This window comes from Salmo trutta, chromosome 35 (genome assembly GCF_901001165.1).
Source record: "Salmo trutta chromosome 35, fSalTru1.1, whole genome shotgun sequence".
Lineage (NCBI taxonomy): Eukaryota > Metazoa > Chordata > Actinopteri > Salmoniformes > Salmonidae > Salmo > Salmo trutta.
The window spans coordinates 12,828,033-12,849,894 of NC_042991.1; the positions used below are offsets into that span (position 1 = coordinate 12,828,033).

General features: G+C 43.7%; 2 protein-coding genes across 5 annotated transcripts in view; one reads left to right on the plus strand and one right to left on the minus strand.

Moving 5' to 3' along the window:
- Positions 1-647: 647 nt before the first annotated feature.
- On the plus strand, positions 648-14,106 carry ubr7 (ubiquitin protein ligase E3 component n-recognin 7). 2 transcript variants are annotated; one of them, XM_029733372.1, is made up of 11 exons: positions 648-1,018; positions 1,360-1,493; positions 2,645-2,705; positions 4,796-4,891; positions 4,997-5,050; positions 7,375-7,480; positions 10,570-10,700; positions 11,633-11,821; positions 12,269-12,449; positions 12,817-12,878; positions 13,243-14,106. In XM_029733372.1, exons 1-11 carry the CDS (start codon positions 890-892, stop codon positions 13,333-13,335), a joined length of 1,236 nt encoding a protein of 411 aa, XP_029589232.1. In that variant the 5' UTR covers positions 648-889; the 3' UTR covers positions 13,336-14,106. The 2 variants fall into 2 exon arrangements, with proteins under 2 accessions (XP_029589232.1, XP_029589234.1); XM_029733374.1 differs by having other exon boundaries at positions 650-1,018; positions 12,272-12,449.
- A 595-nt stretch (positions 14,107-14,701) lies between these two features.
- Positions 14,702-21,862, minus strand: part of btbd7 (BTB (POZ) domain containing 7) — a 123,216-nt gene continuing 116,055 nt past the window's right edge. For all 3 annotated transcript variants that reach the window (XM_029733369.1, XM_029733370.1, XM_029733371.1), the window contains one exon: positions 14,702-21,819. In XM_029733369.1, the coding sequence (XP_029589229.1) occupies positions 21,169-21,819 (651 nt within the window). In that variant the 3' untranslated portion in view covers positions 14,702-21,168. The remainder of the gene's footprint in view (positions 21,820-21,862) is intronic.

Consider the following 21,862-nt stretch of genomic DNA (forward strand, 5'->3'; position numbering starts at 1 on the left):
AGCGGCATTTTGACGGACAATCGATTTGGTCAGAGCCTTATACTTTCTGAGACTTTAGCCTTATTTGCACAAAGACATATATAAATAACAACCACTAACTAAACCAAAAAGTAGACAATATTTTAATTTTCATCAAAATGTGAAGATCTCAGAAGTGCGTTTCAGAAACTCCCGCCAACAGAGTGAAATATTAGCATAATCCGGAAATCGTGCGGAAGTTGTCATTGTGAGAGAGCTACCGTTAAGGGGGCTCGATTAATCTAGCCCGGGCGCCCGTGTAAGCATGTCTTGCTTTGGCTGAAAGTTGGTTACATTCGATTTGGAACCGGGCTGCCCCCCTGGCGTGAGCCAGCTGCTCTGCTCTATCCAAATCTGCTCAAAACAATAGTAACGTAATTAAGCAAGTGCAGTAATGGGTAGGATTCTTTATTTTCCCATGCAAATGGATTGCTTTTCTGCCGTTCAAGTGAAAACGAATTTGACATTGCTAACATTTATTTGATGGAAAAAAGATGTATGTTTCCGGACGATGCAACATGATGCCTTGTTAACAACATGACCGAACGGCGCAGATTACTGTTCATTTTGAGATGGGCGATCCTCCCTCCCGCTTTCGCCAGATGACGTGCCGGCCCCATTGCCCGGTTCAACCTGGGCCAGTGTAAAATAACTCCCTCAGTGTATCGGGTTTGAGAATAACATAACGTCCTGTGCGCTCCAATCTTTTTTTGCTTATTGTACCTAATTTATTGTATCTTTTGGTGAACAGAGCATTTTGATACCTCTTCTCGAGTCATGGACGTCCCTGTTTAGATTTATCTGGCGCTCTACATTTTGCCCTGGAACAGGAACTTGTATTCACACTTTTTTCACCTTCTATTTTCCAAGAATGGCGGCAAATGAGGGAGATGAGGCTACTGTTTCTTTGGTAGATGTTTTGGAAGAAGATGAAGAGTTGGAGAATGAGGCATCTGCTGTTTTAGCTGGTAGTGATTCTGAGAAGTGTTCCTATCCCGAGGTAGGCTATTTGCTCCACATTGTTAGAGAAAAACAAAGTCCCCCAATTTAAGTTAGCTATAATACAGCTTTGCAGTCTAAGCCAGTGTTTAGTTTCAAATGGATTTTGAAAAATGAAAACTTTAGCGACGTCACCAATCGTATGTCTCCGCCAACCTAAATGACATAACTTGAACTTGATTTGAATTTATGAACTTATAACAAAATGTAACCTGTGGTTTTTATCAAATGTAACATTTTCCCTTTAATAGTTCATTGCCATGGTACACATTGCATTTATGCTCTATCTGAAGGACTCAAGATGTCAGTTTCACACGTGTTTGTTTTGATGTGGTCTTGCAGGGCTATGTGAAGCGACAAGCCCTCTATGCCTGCAGCACCTGCACACCAAAGGGGGGCCAGCCAGCCGGAGTCTGCCTGGCCTGCTCCTACAAATGCCATGAAGGCCATGACCTTTTTGAGCTCTACACCAAAAGGTGAGTTTCACTGCATTGTTGACCATTTTTTCAATTAATCTTTCCTCAATTCCTTGCATCCTCTCTCCTTGCCACCTTCTCAAAACCTATTGGAGAAGAAGGTCTGAAGGGAGGGACCATGGACCTACTCCTCCAATAAGGTTGAGGAGGTGAGGAGCTGGGATGACGAATTCAGATAGAGACGTGGAGTGGACACCTAAAGGATAAGACAGACCAACACAAACGTGGGCCATGCACAATAGATCAAATGTTGGGTGTCGATGAACGGAGGTGATGCAGAATTGTCGGGAAATGAACAGAAATACTGTAGGACAATATTTCAGTGCTGTGTGTGCCCCTATATCTGTGCTCAAAGGTATTATTGTCCCACACAATTAAATTGGGGAGGGGACTGTGGATCTGTCGCCGTCCGTCCGTTTGTTTGTATACTAGTCACACGCGATATCTCAGACAGAGATGTGTCTTGCCACAGAGATCTGGCATTTACAAAATTACACTGATCGGGCCAAGGTGGGAGTTACAGTAATTCATTGATGGGGGTTGCATCATTTTGTGGGGGATGACATGTTTACTGTTGCCTTGTTTGTCCTGTACCACGCTGCATCCCACTGCTGGCTTGTCTCTGAAGCTAAGCAGGGTTGGTCCTGGTCAGTCCCTGGATGGGAGACCAGATGCTGCTGGAAGTGGTGTTGGAGGGCCAGTAGGAGGCATTCTTTCCTCTGGTCTAAAACAAATATCCCAATGCCCCAGGGCAGTGATTGGGGACATTGCCCTGTGTAGGGTGCTGTTGTTCAGCTGGGATTTTAAATAGGTGTCCTGACTCTCTGTGGTCACTAAAGATCCAATGGCACTTATTGTAAGAGTAGGTGTGTTAACCCCGGTGTCCTGGCTAAATTCCCAAACTGGCCCTCATACCATCATGGCCATGTAAATCATCCCCAGCTTCCAATTGGCGCATTCATCCCTCCCTCCCCCTGTAACTATTCCCCAGGTATTAGCTGTAAATTAGAATGTGTTCTCAGTCAACTTACCTAGTAAAATAAGGGTGAAATAAATAAAATAATTAACCACAGCACTCTAGCTTTATCTGGGATATTGCAGTTACGAACGGAATTTTCCTATAGTTAATCCTGAGCTCGGAATTTTTGCAGGAATTTCCGCTGTGACTGTGGAAACGGCAAGTTTGAAGAGATGAAGTGCAAGTTATACTCAGTAAGTTTCCTTACATTTATTGAAATTGTGGTAGTTCTGATGTGATACTGTAGTTTGGGTTATAGAGACTTTAGGCCAATAACAGCATGATAGGCATGTTTTCTATATGAAGCCAATTACGGGTCCGGCCAAATATATTGTCACCCTTGCACTTTTCTTAAATAATTCCCTATTTCTTCTAAAATAAGTTGAAAAAGTTAACAACTTTTGGTCTCCACAACATGTTATTAGATTTAACATTGCAGAACCGATTTTATTTTTGTGCAATATGTAACTTTTAGGGGACCTGACCAAATTCCCATAAAGTTGAAGTCGAAAGTTTACATACACTTAGGTTGGAGTCATTAAAACTCGTTTTTCAACCACTCCACAAACTTCTTGTTAAACTATAGTTTTGGCAAGTCGGTTAGGACATCTACTTTGTGCATGACACAAGTAATGTTTCCAACAATTGTTTACAGACAGATTATTTCACATATAATTGACTATCACAATTCCAGTGGGTCAGAAGTTTACATACACTAAATTGACTGTGCGTTTCATTAATCAGCTCGGAAAAATCCAGAAAATGATGTCATGGCTTTAGTAGCTTCTGATAGGCTAATTGACATCATTTGAGTCAATTGGATGTGTACCTGTGGATGTATTTCAAGCCCTACCTTCAAACTCAGTGACATCATGGGAAAATCAAAAGAAATCAGCCAGGATCTCAGAAAATAAATTGTAGACCTCCACAAGTCTGGTTCATCCTTGGGCGCAATTTCCAAACGCCTGAAGGTACCACGTTCATCTGTACAAACAATAGTACGCAAGTATAAACACCATGGGACTACGCAGCCGTCATACCGCTCAGGAGAAGACGCGTTCTGTCTCCTAGAGATGAAAGTACTTTGGTGCGACAAGTGCAAATCAATCCCAGAACAACAGCAAAGGACCTTGTGAAGATGCTGGAGGAAACAGGTACAAAAGTATCTATATCCACAGTAAAACGAGTCCTATATCGACATAACCTGAAAGGACGCTCAGCAAGGAAGAAGCCACTGCTCCAAAACCGCCATAAAAAAGCCAGACTACGGTTTGCAACTGCACATGGGGACAAAGTTGGTACTTTTTGGAGAAATGTTCTCTGGTCTGATGAAACAAAAATATAACTGTTTGGCCATAATGATCATCGTTATGTTTGGAGGAAAAGGGGAGGCTTGCAAGCCGAAGAACACCATCCCAACCTAGAAGCACGGGGGTGGCAGCATCATGTTGTGGGGGTGCTTTGCTGCAGAAGGGACTGGTACACTTCACAAAATAGATGGCATCATGAGGGAGGAAAATTATGTGGATATATTGAAGCAGCATCTCAAGACATCAGTCAGGAAGTTAAAGCTTGGTCGCAAATGGGTCTTCCAAATGGACAATGACCCCAAGCATACTTCCAAAGTTGTGGCAAAATGGCTTAAGGACAACAAAGTAAAGGTATTGGAGTGGCCATCACAAAGCCCTGACCTTCTCAACAACCCACCTAAAGAAGCCTAAATCCAGGAGAAAATATTCTCTGTACCAATAAACAAAATTAGAGCTCTTTGGAAATAGGTCAGTGCTGTGTTTACTGACGACCAAAAACAGGGCAACTCTCAAACATTGAAGAATTAGAGTAATTTGCTGCAGTTATCTTGGCCAAAGGCTGTGCAACCAAGTACTAGCTTCAGGGTGTCAACAACTTTGTCCATGCCATTGGTCTTTGTTTTCTCAATTAAAATGATCAAATGAAGCATACAAAAAATAAAATTGGTTTTGCGATGTTGAAAATCCAATAAAAGTGTGGTGAGTTTTTATTTCAATTTCAACTTAAAGAAATCATTTAAGAAAATTGCAAGGGTGGCAATATATTTGTCCGAAACTATACATCTAGGCCAGTGTTAACCAAATCTGGTCATGGGGACCCAAAATAATCAGGCTTGACGATGAAGTGTGTTAGTTCTAGGGCAAAAACTAAAATCTGCACCCCTTTGGGTACCCAGGACCATTGATTGAGAGACTTTGATCAAGGCATAGAGTACTGCATGGTCCATGATGTTACTGATTTCACTGTCTTTTAGGACAAGGATCAGTTGAACATGGAGAACAAATACAGCCACAATTTCTTTGGTCTGTATTGCACCTGTAACAGGCCATATCCAGACCCAGAAGACCCGGTGAGAGTTGGACCATTCACCTCAAATAGGCTATGAATTGGTTTAAAAAAATAAATACATCTGTATTCCAGTGAAGATCTATTGACCAAAACATGTCTTTCCCAGGTTGAAGATGAGATGATACAGTGCATTGTCTGTGAGGACTGGCTTCATGGCAGGGTAAGGCTTTTGTGGAGCACCAAAGCATAAGGATGTGTTGAAGATGCACAGGTCCCTGGGCATGTACACTCCCCTATGTATTTATCTGGACAGTGAAGCTAAAATGTTTCATTTGGATCTATACTCCAGCATTTTGGATTTGCGATCAAGTGTTTCATATGACGTGACGGTACAGAATGTAACCTTTTTATTTGAGGGTATTTTCATACATCTGTTTTACCGTTTAGAAATGACAGCACTTTATGTATCTAGTCACCCCCATTTGAAGATGTCATAAGTATTTGGGCAAATTCACTTATACACTACATGACCAAAAGTATGTGGACACCTGCTCGTCAAACATCTCATTCCAAAACCATGGGCATTCATAGTTGGTCGCCCCTTGGTAGCCTCCACTCTTCTGGGAAGGCTTTCCACTAGATGTTGAAAAATTGCTGGGGGACTTGCTTCCATTCAGCCACAAGAGCATTAGTGAGGTCGGGCACTGATGTTGGGTGGTTAGGCCTGGCTCGCAGTTGGCATTCCAATTCTTCCCAAAGGTGATTGATGGGGTTGAGGTCAGCGCAGGCCAGTCAAGTTCTTCCACACAGATCTCGACAAACCAGTTCTGTATGGACCTTGCTTTGTGCATGGGGGCATTGTCATGCTGAAACAGGAAAGGGCCTTCCCCAAACTGTTGCTACAAAGTTTGAAGCACAGAATCGTCTAGAATGTCATTGTATGCTGTAGCGTTAAGATTTCCCTTGGAACTAAGGGGCCAAGCCCAGACCATTATTCCTCCTTCACCTAACTTTACGGTTGGCACTATGCATTCAGGCAGGTAGCGTTCTCCTGACATCCACCAAACCCAGATTCGTCCATTGGACTGCCAGATGGTGAGGCGTGATTCATCGCTCCAGAGAACGCATTTCCACTGTTCCAGAGTCCAATGGCGGCAACCTTTACACCACTACGTCCGGCCCTTGGCATTGCACATGGTGATCTTAGGCTTGTGTACAACTGCTTGGCCATGGAGACCCATTTCATGAAGCTCCCGACGAACAGTTCTTGTGCTGACATTGCGTCCAGAGGCAGTTTGGAACTCTGTAGTGAGTGCTGCAACCGAGGACAGATGATTTTTACGCACTACAGCACTCGGCAGTCCCGTTCTGTGATCTCGGTTGAGTCATTATTGCTACTAGACGTTTACACTTTACAATAACAGCACTTACAGTTGACCAGGGCAGCTCTAGCAGGGCAGAAATTTGACTGACTTGTTGGAAAGGTGGAATTCTATGACGTGCCACGTTAAGTCACTGAGCTCTTTGTTAAGACCATTCTACTGCCAATGTTTGTCCTTGGAGATTGCATGGATGTGTGCTCGACTTTTATACACCGGTCAGCAAAGGGTGTGGGCTGAAATAGCCAAATCCACTAATTTGAAGGGGTGTCCACATACTTTTGACTACATCCAGCTTGTGACTCTACACATTTGTTGGATGAATTTGCAGTTTGTTGTGGTTGAGATTATATTGTGCTTAATAGAAGTGAATGTTGAATAATGTATTGTCATTTGGGAGTTACTTTTAATATGTTTCTGAATACTTCTGCATTAATGTGGATGCTACCATGATTATGGATAATCATGAGCAAGAAAGTTATAGAAGCACAAAGATCATATCCCCAAGACATGCTTACCTCTCACCATTACCAATAGCGGAATGTTTGTATTCTTTAGGGGGTATGATATTATTTGTGAATATAGGCCTTGGACAGATCAGATCTTTACAATGCAAGGAGAAGTGTTAAACACATGGTTCTAAAACATTTGGTCATGAAGAGCTACTTGGTGTTCCAACCCAGCACAATGGATTCAGCTAATCATGGTCCAAATTGAATGGGTTTGTTCAGTAGGAAGCAACATAGTAAAACGTTTTAAAACGGAAAGCGAAAATGAGCGTTCTTATTGGACAGGTTTCGATAGGAGCTCTGTTTCAAAATGCTTTCTCATGTTTTGTGCCTACTGAACACAGCCCATCATTTATTGATTAATTGTGTTAGTGCCGGGCTAGAACAAAAGCCTGTACACCCAGTAGCTCTCCATGACCAGAGTTGGAGAACCCTGGTTTAACATCTTGGGAACCACATCAAGATAATATACGGATCCTATAATCTGTGACGTCCTGCTCAGAATCTGTAGTCCTATATCTGTAACGCATCCCGAGTATTTAACTCAAGACCGGCCTGGTCTTTACCCTGGTCTTGACTGCGTACCCTTGATGCCATAGCTGCTATATGAGCATATGTATATCGTATATGAGTGTCATTCTGTTTTTTTTATCCAGCACTTGGGTTGCCCTGTGCCAGAGTGTGTGGAGCTCCAGGAGATGGTGTGTGAGTCCTGCATGAACAATGCTCCTTTCCTGTGGACCTACGCCACCCATCTGGCAGGTACTCCTAGAGATCCTATAATTCACAGTGATTATGTACTTCTATGGGTACTCTCCTTACCTTCAGTTTACTGGCATGCCCCAATTAACACATTCAGAAAGAAAACACACTTCAGAATAGGAGACATTCTTTAGACCTACCACATTGTGTTTTGTTTATGCGAACGTACAGGTAACTGCCAAAACTAAGGAACCGTCAACATCAAGTTTCTTAATAGGGCGTTGGGCCACCAGAACAGCTTCAATGCACCTTGGCATAGATTCTACAAGTGTCTGGAACTCTATTGGAGGGATGCAACACCATTCTTCCACGAGAAATTCCATTATTTGGTGTTTTGTTGGTGTTGGGAAAACCCCAAATAAGTGTTCAACTGGATTGACATCTGGTGACTTAAGACCCCTCTTTCAAGTTCACTGAGATCTCTTCTAGCCACGGTAGCCAAAATAATGGGCAACTGGACATTTTTAAACATTACCCTGAGCATAATGGTTTGTTAATTGCATAATTTACTCAGGAACCACACCTGTGTGGAAGAACCTGCTTTCAAAATACTTTGTATCCCTCACTGACTCAAGCGTTTCCTTTATTTTGGAAGTTACCTGTACAGTACTAATGAAACCTGCAGTAACTAGTGAACAAGAGGCTATGGTTTGCGGTAGAGCAGTTTACTTCAATGGGTGACTAAAATGCTAAAGTGCCATTAGCTATTGGGGTTGATATGTGCACGATTTCATGCCCCCTCAAGGATTTTTAAGGTCCAATTCAGCCGTTTTGATCTCAATATCAAATCATTTGAGTAACAATGATTTACCTTACTGTGATTTATTTTAAATTAAAATGGTCAAAAAGAAACAAAATAGCTTCTTAGCGAAGAGCAATTTCTCAAGCAATAATTATGTTAGGACTGTCGGAGTGGTCTGAGTGGGAAAGCTGAAAACTAGCTGTTATTGGCAGGGAGGTTTGAGACGCTCTCATTGGTCTATTAACTAATGAAATCACCACGCTAACCAAAACTCCATCCCACCAAACCAGGCTGAAATTTCAGGCGGCCTTTTCAAACAGCTCTTACACTAAAACGGCATTATCATTTTCACAATTTCACAGTATTATTCCAACCTCAGTGTGGAAATATACAGTACCAGTCAAAGGTTTGTACGCCTACTCATTCCAGGGTTTTTCTTTATTTTTACTATATTGTAGAATAATAGTGAAGACATCAAAACTATGAAATCACACATATGGAATCATGTAGTAACCAAAAAAGTGTTAAACAAATCAAAATATATTTTATTTGAGATTCTTCAAAGTAGCCACCCTTTGATGACAGCTTTGCATTCTCTCAACCAGCTTCATGGGGTAGTCACCTGGAATGCATTTCAATTTACAGGTTTGCCTTGTTAATTTGTGGAATTTCTTTTCTTCATGTATTTCAGCCAATCAGTTGTATTGTGACAAGGTAGGGTTGGTATACACAAGATAGACCTATTTAGTAAAAGACCAAGTCCATATTATGGCAAGAACAGCTCAAATAAGCAAAGCAAAGAGAAAGGACACTCCCTCATTACTTTAAGACATGAAGGTCAGTCAATCCGGAAAATTAAGAACTTAAAGTTTCTTTAAGTGCAGGTGCAAAAACCATCAAGCGCTATGATGAAACTGGCTCTCATGAGGACCGCCACAGGAAAGGAAGACGCAGAGTTACCTCTGCTGCAGAGGATAAGTTCATTAGAGTTACCAGCCTCAAATTGCAGCCCAAATAAATGCTTCAGAGTTCAAGTAGACACATCAACTGTTTAGAGGGGACTGTGTGAATCAGACCTTCATTATCAAATTGCTGCAAAGAAACCACGACTAAAGAACACCAATAATAAGAAAAGACTTGCTTGGGCCAAGGAACACTAGCAATGGACATTAGATCGGTGGAAATCTGTCCTTCGGTCCGATGAGTCAAAATTTTAGATTTTTGGTTCCAACCGCCGTGTCTTTGATATGCAGAGTAGGTGAACGGATGATCTCCGCATGTGTGGTTCTCACTATGAAGCATAGAGGTGTGGGGGTGCTTTGCTGGTGACCCTAATTTATTTAGAATTCAAGGCATACTTAACCAGCATGGCTACCACAGCATTCTGCAGTGATATGCCATCCCATCTGGTTTGCGCTTAATGGGACTATCATTTGTTTTTCAAAAGGACAATGGCCCAACACACCTCCATGCGGTGTAAGGGCTATTTGACCAAGGAGAGTGATGTAGCGCTGCATCAGATGACCTGGCCTCCACAATCACCCAACCTCAACCCATTTGAAATGGTTTGGGATCAGTTGGACTGCAGAGTGAAGGAAAAGCAGCCAACAAGTGCTCAGCATATGTGGGAACTCCTTCAAGACTGTTGGAAAAGCATTCCAGGTGAAGCTGGTTGAGAGAATGCCAAGAGTGTGCAAAGCTGTCAAAGACAAAGGGTGGCTACTTCGAAGAATCTAAAATATTTTGATTTGTTTAACACTTTCTGGTTACTACATGATTCCATATGTATTATATAATTTCCCACCGTGTTACAAGTCAGAATAAAACACTAGACATTCCTAGGACAATCAGAGGCTTCACTGTCGAATAAACTTGTCTCTGGCTCCATCCAGGGTTCTGACTAGGTGGAGTACAGCTCCGATCGAAAGTGTTTTTACGCAGCAGGTTAGGATAATTAACTTGGCAGGTTAGGAGACTTAGGTTAAGGTCAAGAAAAGAGTTAGGGTTAGCTAAAATGCTGTCCTAACCTGCTACGAAAAGTCACTTCCGGCCGTAACTGTACTCCCTCACCTGTTTTCTACGTCACATCAAAAGGGCGGCCTTAGAAAAGCTCCTCTGCTGGTAGACTCGCTCACAACACAGACATGACAAAAACATTGCTGGACTCCTATCGAACAGGCGGCTCTAAATATATAACTTAGATAGCTGTTCGATAAATGAGTGGGGGAAACTACTACATTATTGAAAATATTGACTTGCTAGATTGATAAATACAGCCATAGTAAAACGGTGCAAAGAGCCTGTCAGCTCTTAAGTGGCTCCATGTTGTTTTGTATTTCTCCTCCAGTGCCCGCTGCGACCAAAGCCAGCCCCTGCAAAGCAGAAGGGGAGGTGACGAACGAAGAGGGGGACCGTGAGGAGGGCAAGAACACAACAGAGGAGGCCTCCACGAGCCTCAATGACCAGGGTGAAGAGAAGGTACTCACTCCACCTCTCTCCATACAAAGCTTCATATACACTCAATGTTACGAGGACAGTGAATAGCATTTTATTTCTTGCAGTACATTGAATATCATGAATGAACCAGTAATGGGTACCATGGTTTAAAAGTATCACTGAGAAAGGGATATTATGACCAGATAAAACAGATGGAAATAAATTATGTGGAAAAGGTTTCCAATGCGGCTTCATGCATTTTGTTTTCTTATGCTTTAAGTACACACGTTTCAGAAGTTAAGTTTTTGCTTTCACCACTGTTGACAGCATTGCATCCATGCAGAGCAGGGAAAGGGGACTGTCGGTATTAACCACCAGGTGGCTTCAGTCCTCCAACAGTCAGCATGAGATGAGTGCACAGGACCAGGCTGTGTTAGGTTCCTGTGGGTATTTAGGGGATAAATGGCCCGTGCCATGCACAGATTCTCTGGTCTGCGGGGAGCAGCCCCAAGGCTTTGCGGCGCCCGCATATCATCAACAAGAATGATTTCATTAGTCAGCCTCTGAGGCGAGCAGCAAATTGAAGCCAGCCTTATTTGACAGAAAATATGGCAGCCCACGATTTGCCCCCTCCCACAGGGTCCCGGTGAGCTCGCACATTTGTGTGCACCAAAGACAGAAGTCACTCTTCTACAACTGGCAACTGTTTTTGGCGTGTCCTCGTAATTTTGGTTTGGGTTTTAAGGGAGTGGTCTGTCTATTGGTGAGGTAGTGCAAGGTAATGAGCCTTGATAAGATACTTAGGAAATATTTCCTTTCCTTAGACTTAACAGATCATACCGGGCGCGATAAGTTGAAGCAAGGTGTCCACTTTCAACCTCTTCATGTCTAACCTTTTGTAATCATATTGAGGATGGAAAGATTCATCTTTTGAGTGTTCAGAGGACATTGTGTGATATCTGTCCTACTCCCAGGTCAAATCTAATGGGGTGCCAGGCTGCAAAAGGAGGCACCAGGAGATGGAGGGAGGCTCGCCCTCCAAAGCCCCCTCCGAGTGCAGGCTCAAGGAGCTGGGGGGCACAGGTACAGAGAGAGCAGAGTTTGGAGCTGTATTCTGGCCCTCAGCCTGGAGAACCAAACTCTGTTCCTGTGTCAGCTGCAAGGTATGTCTTCACCACTTATCCCGTCAACTACTCTGTTCTCTGCTTTAGCCGTTTTAGAAGGAAGTCAAACAGCCACAATCTGAGGTGTATTCACTGGGAACCAAACGGGCTGAAAGTGGGAGGGACTAACCTGAATTTGCCCAATAAGAAACGCTGGTTTTCAGTGTAAAATATTTTCAGTTGGAAAATGTTTTGCCACAGTGTGCACTAATGAATACACCGGTTATTGTAGAACAGGTAAATACATGCATGTTGTTTAGGCCTTTCAGTTTGGTGTGTATGTACAAGTAGTATCTTGCAAAACAAGTCAAAGGCATAATACACCCCAATAAAAAGGTTTATGATCAGAATTATTACTGCATATTTATGTCGTTGAGTAGGCCTATATTGTTCGTAGAATTACTATTGACAATAGGAAAACTCTGCTCACCCGTTTCCTCCCCCCAGCAGAAATCCTACGCTGAAGCTGGTATGTCCTTTCTCCTGGATGAGTCGGACACGGTCTTAGCCTACGAGAATAAAGGCAAGACCACAGAACAGGAGCAGGCGGGGACCGCCGAGGGTCGCGACCCCCTGATGTCGGCCCTTAATACCCTGGGCCGGGTTCAGCAGCTGGAGATAATCCACGGTACGAGGTGGTGGTGGGGAGGTTAAAGAAGAGACGGTACCAGTTCTCTCCCTATCCCTTTGATGTTTGCGGGTCTGAAGGTTCTGGGTAGGTATGTGAAGTAGAGGAGTTCCCAGCATTATTGCTTACACCGTACAGACCTGCAACCATCAAAGCATTAGGGGTAGGGAGAAAATTTGGACCATCTGACAGGGAGAGAGTGAATGAAGGAAAGAGGTGAGGCAGGTGTTGGATGAGTAGTTAGAGCCATTCCCTCGACTGTATTGATTGAAATACAGAATTAATTTATTTTGTGTGGAGACAACTATCGGTGCTGCAATCAGAAAAGAGCTGCTTTTTAAAACAATATATATATTTTTGTTCTCAGGGTACAATGACATGAAGACTGAGCTGAAGGATTTCCTGCAGAGATTTGCTGCAGAAGGAAAGGTAATTAAAACCTGCAAATTTGTCAGCATACACACTATTTAGTTGAATGATCAGTCATATCAGTATTTTGGTCCTCAGTTGATGTTCACTATCCCAGTGTCGTTAACCAGCCTTCAGTAAATAGGACTATAATGATAGTATTGATGAGGATTGTTTTGCTCTCTCTTCACATTGTGGTCCCTGAATCTGGAATGCGCCTCCTGGCGGTCCTGTCCTTGGTGTGTGACCATGAGATCAAACTTTATTTAAAGTAACTGTCCTATGAAAATCGAAAATCACACTCCATCTTTTGTTTGTTAGCCAAAGTCGCTACACCCAATAAGAGGCATAAAAAGTTTCTGCCCCATTTCTCTCCCCCCCACAGGTGGTGACTCCCGAGGACATCCGTCAGTTTTTCCAACAGCAGCAGAACCGCAAGAGGCGACGGGCCAACGCGGGCCAGTACTACTGCAGCTGAGCAGTCTCCATTCCGACAACTCCCGGTCTCCCCCGCTCCACATTTACCCAACACCTGTCAGTAGAGTTGTATTCCTTTTTCTTCTTCCCACTGAATGTCATTGCCTTGCGTCCAATATCATGTTCTAGTACAACTCCTCAGACGTTATGTTTAAACAAATAAAAATGCAGTTAAAAAAGGTCTATTGAACATTGTATGAGCTTTTGCGTTCTTGTTCTGGGCAGTATGCTTTGTTTTACTGTACTCGGCTCTGCAATGTGATTTGTCTATTGATGCTAAGCAGGTTAATGAACTGGCATTTGGTTGATACTTTGGTTATCTTTTTCTAGAGGGAATGGTTAGTCTATCATGGCTCTCCCTCAAACACGTTGTGTTTAAACTGGAGAGAAAGCCTTAAGTTCAGTTTGCCTGATAGCAAGTGTTCCAGACAACAGACAGAGCAGTGACCCCAGTTTATGGTGACCCCTTGACCTTTTATTTGAATAAACATCAATGGATTTGCTCTTAAAGCTCATTCAAACAATGCATTATCAAAGCTGGTCATCGTTCCCACAACATGCTTTCTTTCAACTCATTCCTTTGACAATTTATAATTTTGTCCTTAGTTGCCATTTCCTTAGTGCCGTTACAGCTGTTTGTAGATCGCATGATTGCAGAACCCTGGCCCATTAGTACGGTTTGTATTTTAAAGGACCACGTTAAATGTTACCATTGGTTTCCCTGTTCCTTTTTAATGTTCACTCTAAGAAATAAAGCTATGAATAATGTAAATTGTTTTAGCGTGTTACTTACAGCAGTTACACCTGGGAACCATCGACCCATCCATTAGAGAATATAATGGAAGTTTAAATATTTTTTTGCTAGCTTTAATACCCCACATGCTGATTTGACATCTGGCAAACCATTAATAAGGGGATATTTTAATCAAACTATCACACAAGCATTGGAGTTTAGCCAATCGCTCAGATGGTAATAAATCTCTTCCTTGTGAGATCTCAAATTATACCCATCCATTTGAATGAGTTGCTAACATTAGCTGACTGATTTTTTTAATGATTGACAAGTCATCATGTGGTCCTTCTCTAGCCTCATTAGACCATCCTGATCTTGCGAGTTTGAGTTTACACAGTATGATGAGCGCAGTGGTGTGGATCAGGCTAGTCCTTGTAAACTGCAGGAAATTGACTTCTAATACTGACGTTTGAAGATGCTACTGACCCAGTTGACCCTGTGCAGAAGCATTCAAGTAACCATTAAAGACAGAAATACAGTATCGTAACTTATCACTTTTCATGGACGGGAGTCCTTGTCAGGGACCTTTTTTTTTCTTTACTCACTGCAAAAGAAAGAATCTCAAGCCATTTGATAATTTTTATCAAAGCTGTTTATTTTGAAGATGTCAGTCACCTAAATTGCAGATTTGAGTTCACCACTGTTACAATCCCAACTGAGAAGAGTAGAAAAATAGACTTTCCACAATTCCTTAAGTCTACGAGAAAGCTTTTTTTTCTCGTGATATATACAACAAATACTTGTGACATATTTGTTTTATATATAGAAAAATGTATATGTACAACAAAACAACATTTCAGAGACTGTTCAAAAGTACCTAAAATAAAAAAATACTCTTTGAAACCACTATGTATATGAAGCATTGGCTAGACTATTACAAAGAGACTGGTTGAGTGGGCTGGTAGAAAATGTTTGCATAGGACGAAGATAAGGATGCCCAGCCACTGGCAGGGAAGGCACTCTTTCGTCTCCATACGAGAGGGAGGGAGGGGGAGCTAAAGGAGGATCTAGAGGAACCGACAGAACAGTCTTAAATGAAGAAATCTCCCGTTGCCGCTGATACCGGATGTCCTAATGCAAACCAGAAAGCAGGAAATGGGTTATTATATCTAGCCTGGTGGTCCAGATCTGTTTGTGCTTTAGCGAAGTACGAGTTAATTCGCTGACATGCCAAACATGTACATACGGCTTGACAACAATAGAAGAGTTGGCTACAGCAGATAGTATGGTATCAGCCTGTTACATACCCAGCCCCCAACCTGGTCCATGTGAGAACCTAGAGAAAGTGTGAGTGCATCTCTAAATACAGTAGCTTACATGATCATGTAATTAAGGGTCTATTAAAGTCAACTCATAATGCAAAGGTAACATACCATAGTACTTTTTTGATAGACAATAGCTAGGTTTACATCTAAATGGTGACAGATTTTCATGCAAATATTCAAAAAATCTGCATAAAGAAAATATGCAAGGTTCCACCAAACAGGTTGCGGATAAAAAGCAGTGCATGATGACAGTGCACACCAAATGTACTTTTCGCTTAAATTTTATGTACCGAATAAAAATCTAAAGTTCGACGGTTTTCCATCGCATTTTCAACTCTACCAATAGTTTTGTCACAAAAAACGTTGCGTTAAACAGCAAATGTACCTACTCTGGTCTTGGCGCATGCGCTCTAGCCAACTGCTCGCAGGTACGCTGTTGGGGTAGGTTAGTCTACATGAGATTATTATGGATAGAAAAACATTTGTGTTTGTCAAACGGCAGTCGAGCATCGATCATCATGTCACCAGAATAAAACCCTCAATATTTATTGGAAAGCAGCATCAAGCTCAACACCTTGCACGTTCATCATCATTTATTTCATCTGTAGCCTAATAAACTACATGCTTTCAGCGTCATAGTGGGAGGATGGTTATTATGTCAATATTTGCGCATAAAGGCAATTCCACCTCCATTGCTTGCATAATTAATTTTACAGACACAAAAAGATCCCACCAAGTCAAACAAAATGATTTGTCAGCATTTATAAAATTGTACCGAAACGTCCACGTTCCATCACAGCTGTCATGATGTTTTTTTTAAATACTGTATGACTACTCAGAAACGTGGTTAGTGAAGGGAAATGTGTGACCCACCAAGCTCAAACTACCCAAGAGGACAATCAACTGAACATCTCCATTCTACCTACAGGAGTGCTACTCATCAGTGAAAACAAACATACAATACTGTTGTGAGATTATCATTTTAGTGCAATAGTGAGGCCCTCTGTACAAGTTGCTGTCAATGTCTAGCATTCTGAATCAAATTAGTGGGTATGCATCATCATATTGGTTCTCTAAAGGGTTAACAGTCCGCAGGTTACCAGCTTTCATCTTTATTGCAACAGTCATGTTTGTCCAACCATTGTGGTAAAACACAATATTACAACAATACAATGGAATTAGTCATCTAGCCTAACCCATGAAAAAAAACCCGAACAAACTGCAGGATTGGTAATGCTCGTCTACTCACTCTGTCCAAAGCCAGGAGTCAAGCCCTCATCCTCAGCACAGATGAGACACTGTTCAGGGCAGACCAGGGGGGTCATCTCTACACTTCAAAGAGACCTCTGCATTTTCCATTAAAATAGATGAGCTCATACCTGAATGACCAACAAAATCAATTCATTCCTGTGTCAGTGAAAATGGCCTCACACTAGTATTTGGAGAGAAAACAGATCATACCACCTGTGTTTGCCAAACTGCCATAAGCTCATAACTATATTAGCATAGCAATTAGCTCATACATGTGCAGTTTTAGTAAAGTAAACGGGTAACTATTTTGGCTAGGAAATTAGTTCATGAGTCCAAATACATAACGAATATAGCTCAAACCTGGATTTGCCAGTTTGCGGAAAGCTGCATCAGGAGATTTTATTTGACTGTTATTTGATTCAAGAGACCTCCGGCTGCAGTCCTCAGGGGCTGCAGAATCAGATTCCAACGTGCCTGGTTGGTTATCACTTTATCACACAGGGTCTCGGGGTGAAGACCTTCCCTTTAAGGTTAAAACAAGCCCAGGAGAAAAGTGGGCCAATAGAGCACGGCCTGGCATTCCCTTCCTGCTGCTTGGATGGGGGCAACGTGTTTATTAGATCTGAAGCTCCTATCTCTACCATACTGCCGGGGGAGCCCTTCGCTAATGGGAAAAACAGGAGATAACATCTCATGGTTCTCTCATATCTTTGTCCCACTCCCATGGCTGTCCCATCTCCTCCCCTCCATCTCTGCCTCTCCCTCCATCTTCTGTAGGTCAGGTCTGGATGACCTTGGCGGTATGCAGGGCGGAAGGGGAGGCTCTGGCCTCGGGGGCTGCAGTACGGTGCGGCAACGTGTCTACGTGGGGGTACTCTGGGCATTAAGTGAGAGAATAAGGCTCAAGTACAGAGGGGTCTGGAGGAGGGGTCTGGAGGAGGGTGCTGGAAGTGGGTGCTGGAGGAGGGTGCTGGAGGAGGGGTCTGGAGGAGGGGTCTGGAGGAGGGTGCTGGAAGTGGGTGCTGGAGGAGGGTGCTGGAGGAGGGGTCTGGAGGAGGGTGCTGGAAGAGGGTGCTGGAGGAGGGGTCTGGAGGAGGGTGCTGAGAGGGCGAACTCTCTTCTAAGCTCACTGCTGCAGCAGTCACAGTGACAGGCCCATTGTTTGCAAAGAGCTGCGCTGACTCGCTCACTTCTTTCTCTCCCCTCCTTATAGACTGACAGTCTCATATTGCAGAGTAGTCAGGTCTTCGAAAAATGTAATTAAAAAAAAAAACGTATCCATACTAAAACTCCAACCCAGCACCCAAAAATAGAAATGATTCAGACTACCCAAGACTGGCAACCTCCCGCTCGAGACAGCCTTCCTCTTCCAATGACAACTGCACCTCTCTTTCACAACCATACTAGCTACAGTACTGTCCACGGTCAACAGTAAGAGAGACAGCCCACTATGGACAATGGTTAAGCTGTTGTTGAGCTCATCTCGTAAGGCGGAGAACAGAGCATCAACAACACACACCCACCGTGACGTGAGAACACACACCACCCCTTCTAGCCTCAAGCAGCGGCAGCAGTGAGCACTCACCCGCGGGAGGTCGAAAAGATTAGCAGAAAAGCCAAGGAAAACAATCTTCTGCAGGTTATGATCTTAGCAAAACAGCCACAGAGACATCAAGATAGATCTCAAAGATATTAGCACTACTGTACAGTTCTAATCATATGCATGTCAGTATATGAGTTCCAGAGGTTCAAATGAGGGAGTGCTTGGCATAAAATGAGAGCCTTTAAGGTTAAAGTACTGTGGAGTGTCTATAGCAAGTGAAGAAGTCTGGGTAGAGACAAGACAAGTCTGTTTCTGCTCTTTCACCAGCTCCTTATGGAATTGTCATGCCAAACATTTAGCTTGACAATGGAGTAGACAAGAGCACAAACAGATCTGGGACCAGGCTAAGACAAGAACTGAAAGGGACCCAAGTTTGGATTGAGGAATTGCACCATCAAATGCCAATGAGCCCAGAAGGGGGGGTGGAGGAGAGAGCAATGGAAAAGCAAACAACGGAGCCGTTAGAGGGATAACTCATATCAGACGACAGATGCTGCTTTTGACCCTCTTGACACAAGAGCCGACACCCCCAAACTAAGGTTCTGAGCATGCCAGTGACAATCAAAATAAATTCTAATTGATACTCATCTATGTCTTGGTGATGTACATTAGTCTTCAAGTCGCCACCATCGAAAGCGAGGGGTGACAAAAAGCCATATCAAAAAGCCTGCAAACATACTTAGCCAACCTTATCCCAACCTGCTTCACAATCCGACCTCATTCATGAATTGATAGAAAGAGTATTCCATGTCCCACCATTCATACATGCATGAATGCATCAAAACCAACTGGAGGACTTCATCCAACTTCCGAAATTGACTAGGTAAACACCTTAAACAATAACTATAGTCTGTCTCCCTGCAGTTGACCAACCAGGTTCAAAAGAACAATACAAAAAAATCACCAACAAGTAGGGATTTCTATGCTTCTCCAGTACCTTCTGCCTTGAGAATCACCGCACGCTGAAAAGGAATACAGAAATGAGTAATTTCAACTGCTGAGATAAAGGAAGGTATTCATGTGAGGTTTTCTGTGAGAGAAACGTCATTTGCTAACCATCAGAGGTGAGTCTGCCTCACAGACAAACATGAGGCATCAGCATTATACAGAGAGCCATTAGGACACGCAACGGAAAACGTTATAAAACAGAGAATGTGTAAATGGTAGTATAGCAGGGGCACAATACAGCAATTTCATTTCTCCGTGTGCGAGGAGATGGTAACAGAAGGAAGATAATTACAGTGAACCCAAGTCAATGTCATTTTTTGACAATGCGGCGCAACAGGGTCTAGTGAAAAATGGGATGGAAAATGTGTTGAGATTCTGAATCGAAAGGGAGGACCCGTGAGTGAGCGTGTTTTAATAGAAGCTACGCTGGTTTTGTGAGTAAGTCTTTTCGACCGGTGGACAAGACAAAAGAAATCCTCAAGAGGAACCATTTAACTGTTTCCCCCCGCTTTAATTCTCCTTCCACAAACCTCCATTGACATCATCACAATTGTTGGTTCTTGGGTACAGTACGTCAAAGTAAGGATGGTGACCGAAGCAGTCTTGTTCAGATCGCCATGGAGGGAGACAGGGAGTCATTGGATTGAGGAACTGGGCTTTGGTTTGGTTGAAGTTTATCCAAGATGGCCGCTGGCCATGCTGAGCTATGGAAAAGGCAAAGGGCACAGTCATGGGGCCTGCATCTTGAAAAATCTCCACAAATTGCTGTGGGGTTAAGGCAGGGATATACTTCAGTTCTTGATTTGCTGTTGCTATTGTGCTATCCCTCCTTTTTAATTATTGAGGTTGAATTTAGACCCTGGAAACCAGGTGTATATGCACATTCTGGCCAATCGACAGTAATAGATCAATAAAGTGGGAAATGTGGTTTGGAATACTAGCCAGGGTTCAAACGACTTACAGTGCCCAGCACTCAGGCTATTGAATATTACAGTGAGGTTAAGGTAAAAAGGACATCTGCAAAGGGTAATCGTGGGAGAGGACCAAGAGATAGCGCTGAGCAGTGGCGACCACTCACATTAACTATGGGTATGCAAAGTGGATGACTTCTATAGTCACTTCTAATAAAAGCAGCTATGCAATTATTATTCCTGCCTTGTAGCCACATTGGTAGTAGTAGGAAGATTTAATTTGTTTTTCTCTTCTCCTCTTTGTGCTCTTGCTAAAATCTTAAATTGCCCGTACTGACATACAGCCCGTGGGTCATAACGTGTTACAACTGCTATTACTGCAATTCCACCTTTTTCAAAAGGAGGAGCTTTTTGTAATGGGCAGGTTGCTGAAATGAGTTTGCAACTCATTGCCTGGGCATTTTTCAATTTATTTCTAAGGAAAGCATACCGGGACAAAAATATAAATATATAACTCTACAGTACCCTCATCCTGATGCAGGAAATGAGTGTAATGGAAATGAAACGATGACTGTGCGTTGTCAAAATCCAAAACACTGGGCGGAAAGGGAAGGATTTATTCAAGTTCGATGACCAGTCAAGCCTTTCATTTTGAGAAGAATAAAGGTGATTGGAGGACAAGTAGTTGAGCGTGGATCCAATCTGAGAGATGGGAAGGGCTAGGGCCCATTATGTTAATTCATGAGACTAATCTATTTGGACAAATAATTCTCAACCAAACCGAGCCTTCCCTCCTCATCCCCCACCATGGCTCTGTGCTGAAGGCACTGTGACCGCCGCACCTCGTTAGTTGGTGCAGCACCTGGGGCTCACCGGGGGAGGGGGGGACTACTATGTGTGCTTAGTGCCTTTGCCCTGAACTGAGCGTGAGTATGACCACTCTGTCACCGGAGACACTGCCAACCACTGATGCTAAGCCGTCAACCCCAAATCCCCCTACAGGAAACGTCCTTTAGCGCTCTTGCCTTTTCCCGAGGCCTCTGACAGTCTTAGTTGCGGAGGGTCAGAGTGCAGACTTCCTGTAAGGGTACTCAGGTTTGTTGGGCGACCTGCGGTCCCTGGCCCCCACCACCTCCTCAGAGTAAGGTTCTGCGGGCCGCGCCTGTCCCAGTCCGCAAGTGAGGTCTGTTTCAGTTCGGGCGCGTCCTCTCGGGTTGTGTGATGGCCCGGCTGCTTGAACTCCTCCGCTCTGCATGGCCAGAGCCAGATCTAGTCTCTGGGGGGGTTGCTCTAGAACATCCAGGCGGAGTGGGGTGCCGACTGGGCCGCGGCAGGGGTTTGGCTGCTGTTCGTCGGGGGAGTACTGTGGAGGGACCAGGCCCCCTCCCGAAGGAACTCGACTGTGACTGTAGAGGTCCGGCCCGGCGAAGGAGCTCACGTGGCGCCCGGGAAACTCGTACAAGTCAGGATACTCCGACGCCTGGGCCTCGGACTTGGGCTCGGCAGCGTGCCTCTTGCGGGAGGCATACGGACCGTGGCGGTTCAGGCCCAGGTGGCAGTGGGGCACAGCGGGAGGGGCCGTGGAGGGGTGAGGGTGCGGGTCGTGAGGCTCCACCTCCATGGTGACCTCGGGCAGGCGACGCTCCTTCAGGGTCATGGCCGACACGCCCATGGCAATGTCCGGCATGAACTCGTTGATGACCGGCGCCACGTTCTGCAGAAACAAACAAACCTTAAGACAATAGCAACCTGATACG

Excerpts from the sequence above, each read along its gene's own strand:
- ubr7 (XM_029733372.1), top strand. The coding sequence starts at position 890 with ATGGCGGCAAATGAGGGAGATGAGGCTACTGTTTCTTTGGTAGATGTT. Across the intron at positions 4,892-4,996 it reads ATCCAGACCCAGAAGACCCG|GTTGAAGATGAGATGATACA; the intron begins GTGAGAGTTGGA and ends TGTCTTTCCCAG. Across the intron at positions 12,450-12,816 it reads GCAGCTGGAGATAATCCACG|GGTACAATGACATGAAGACT; the intron begins GTACGAGGTGGT and ends TTTTGTTCTCAG.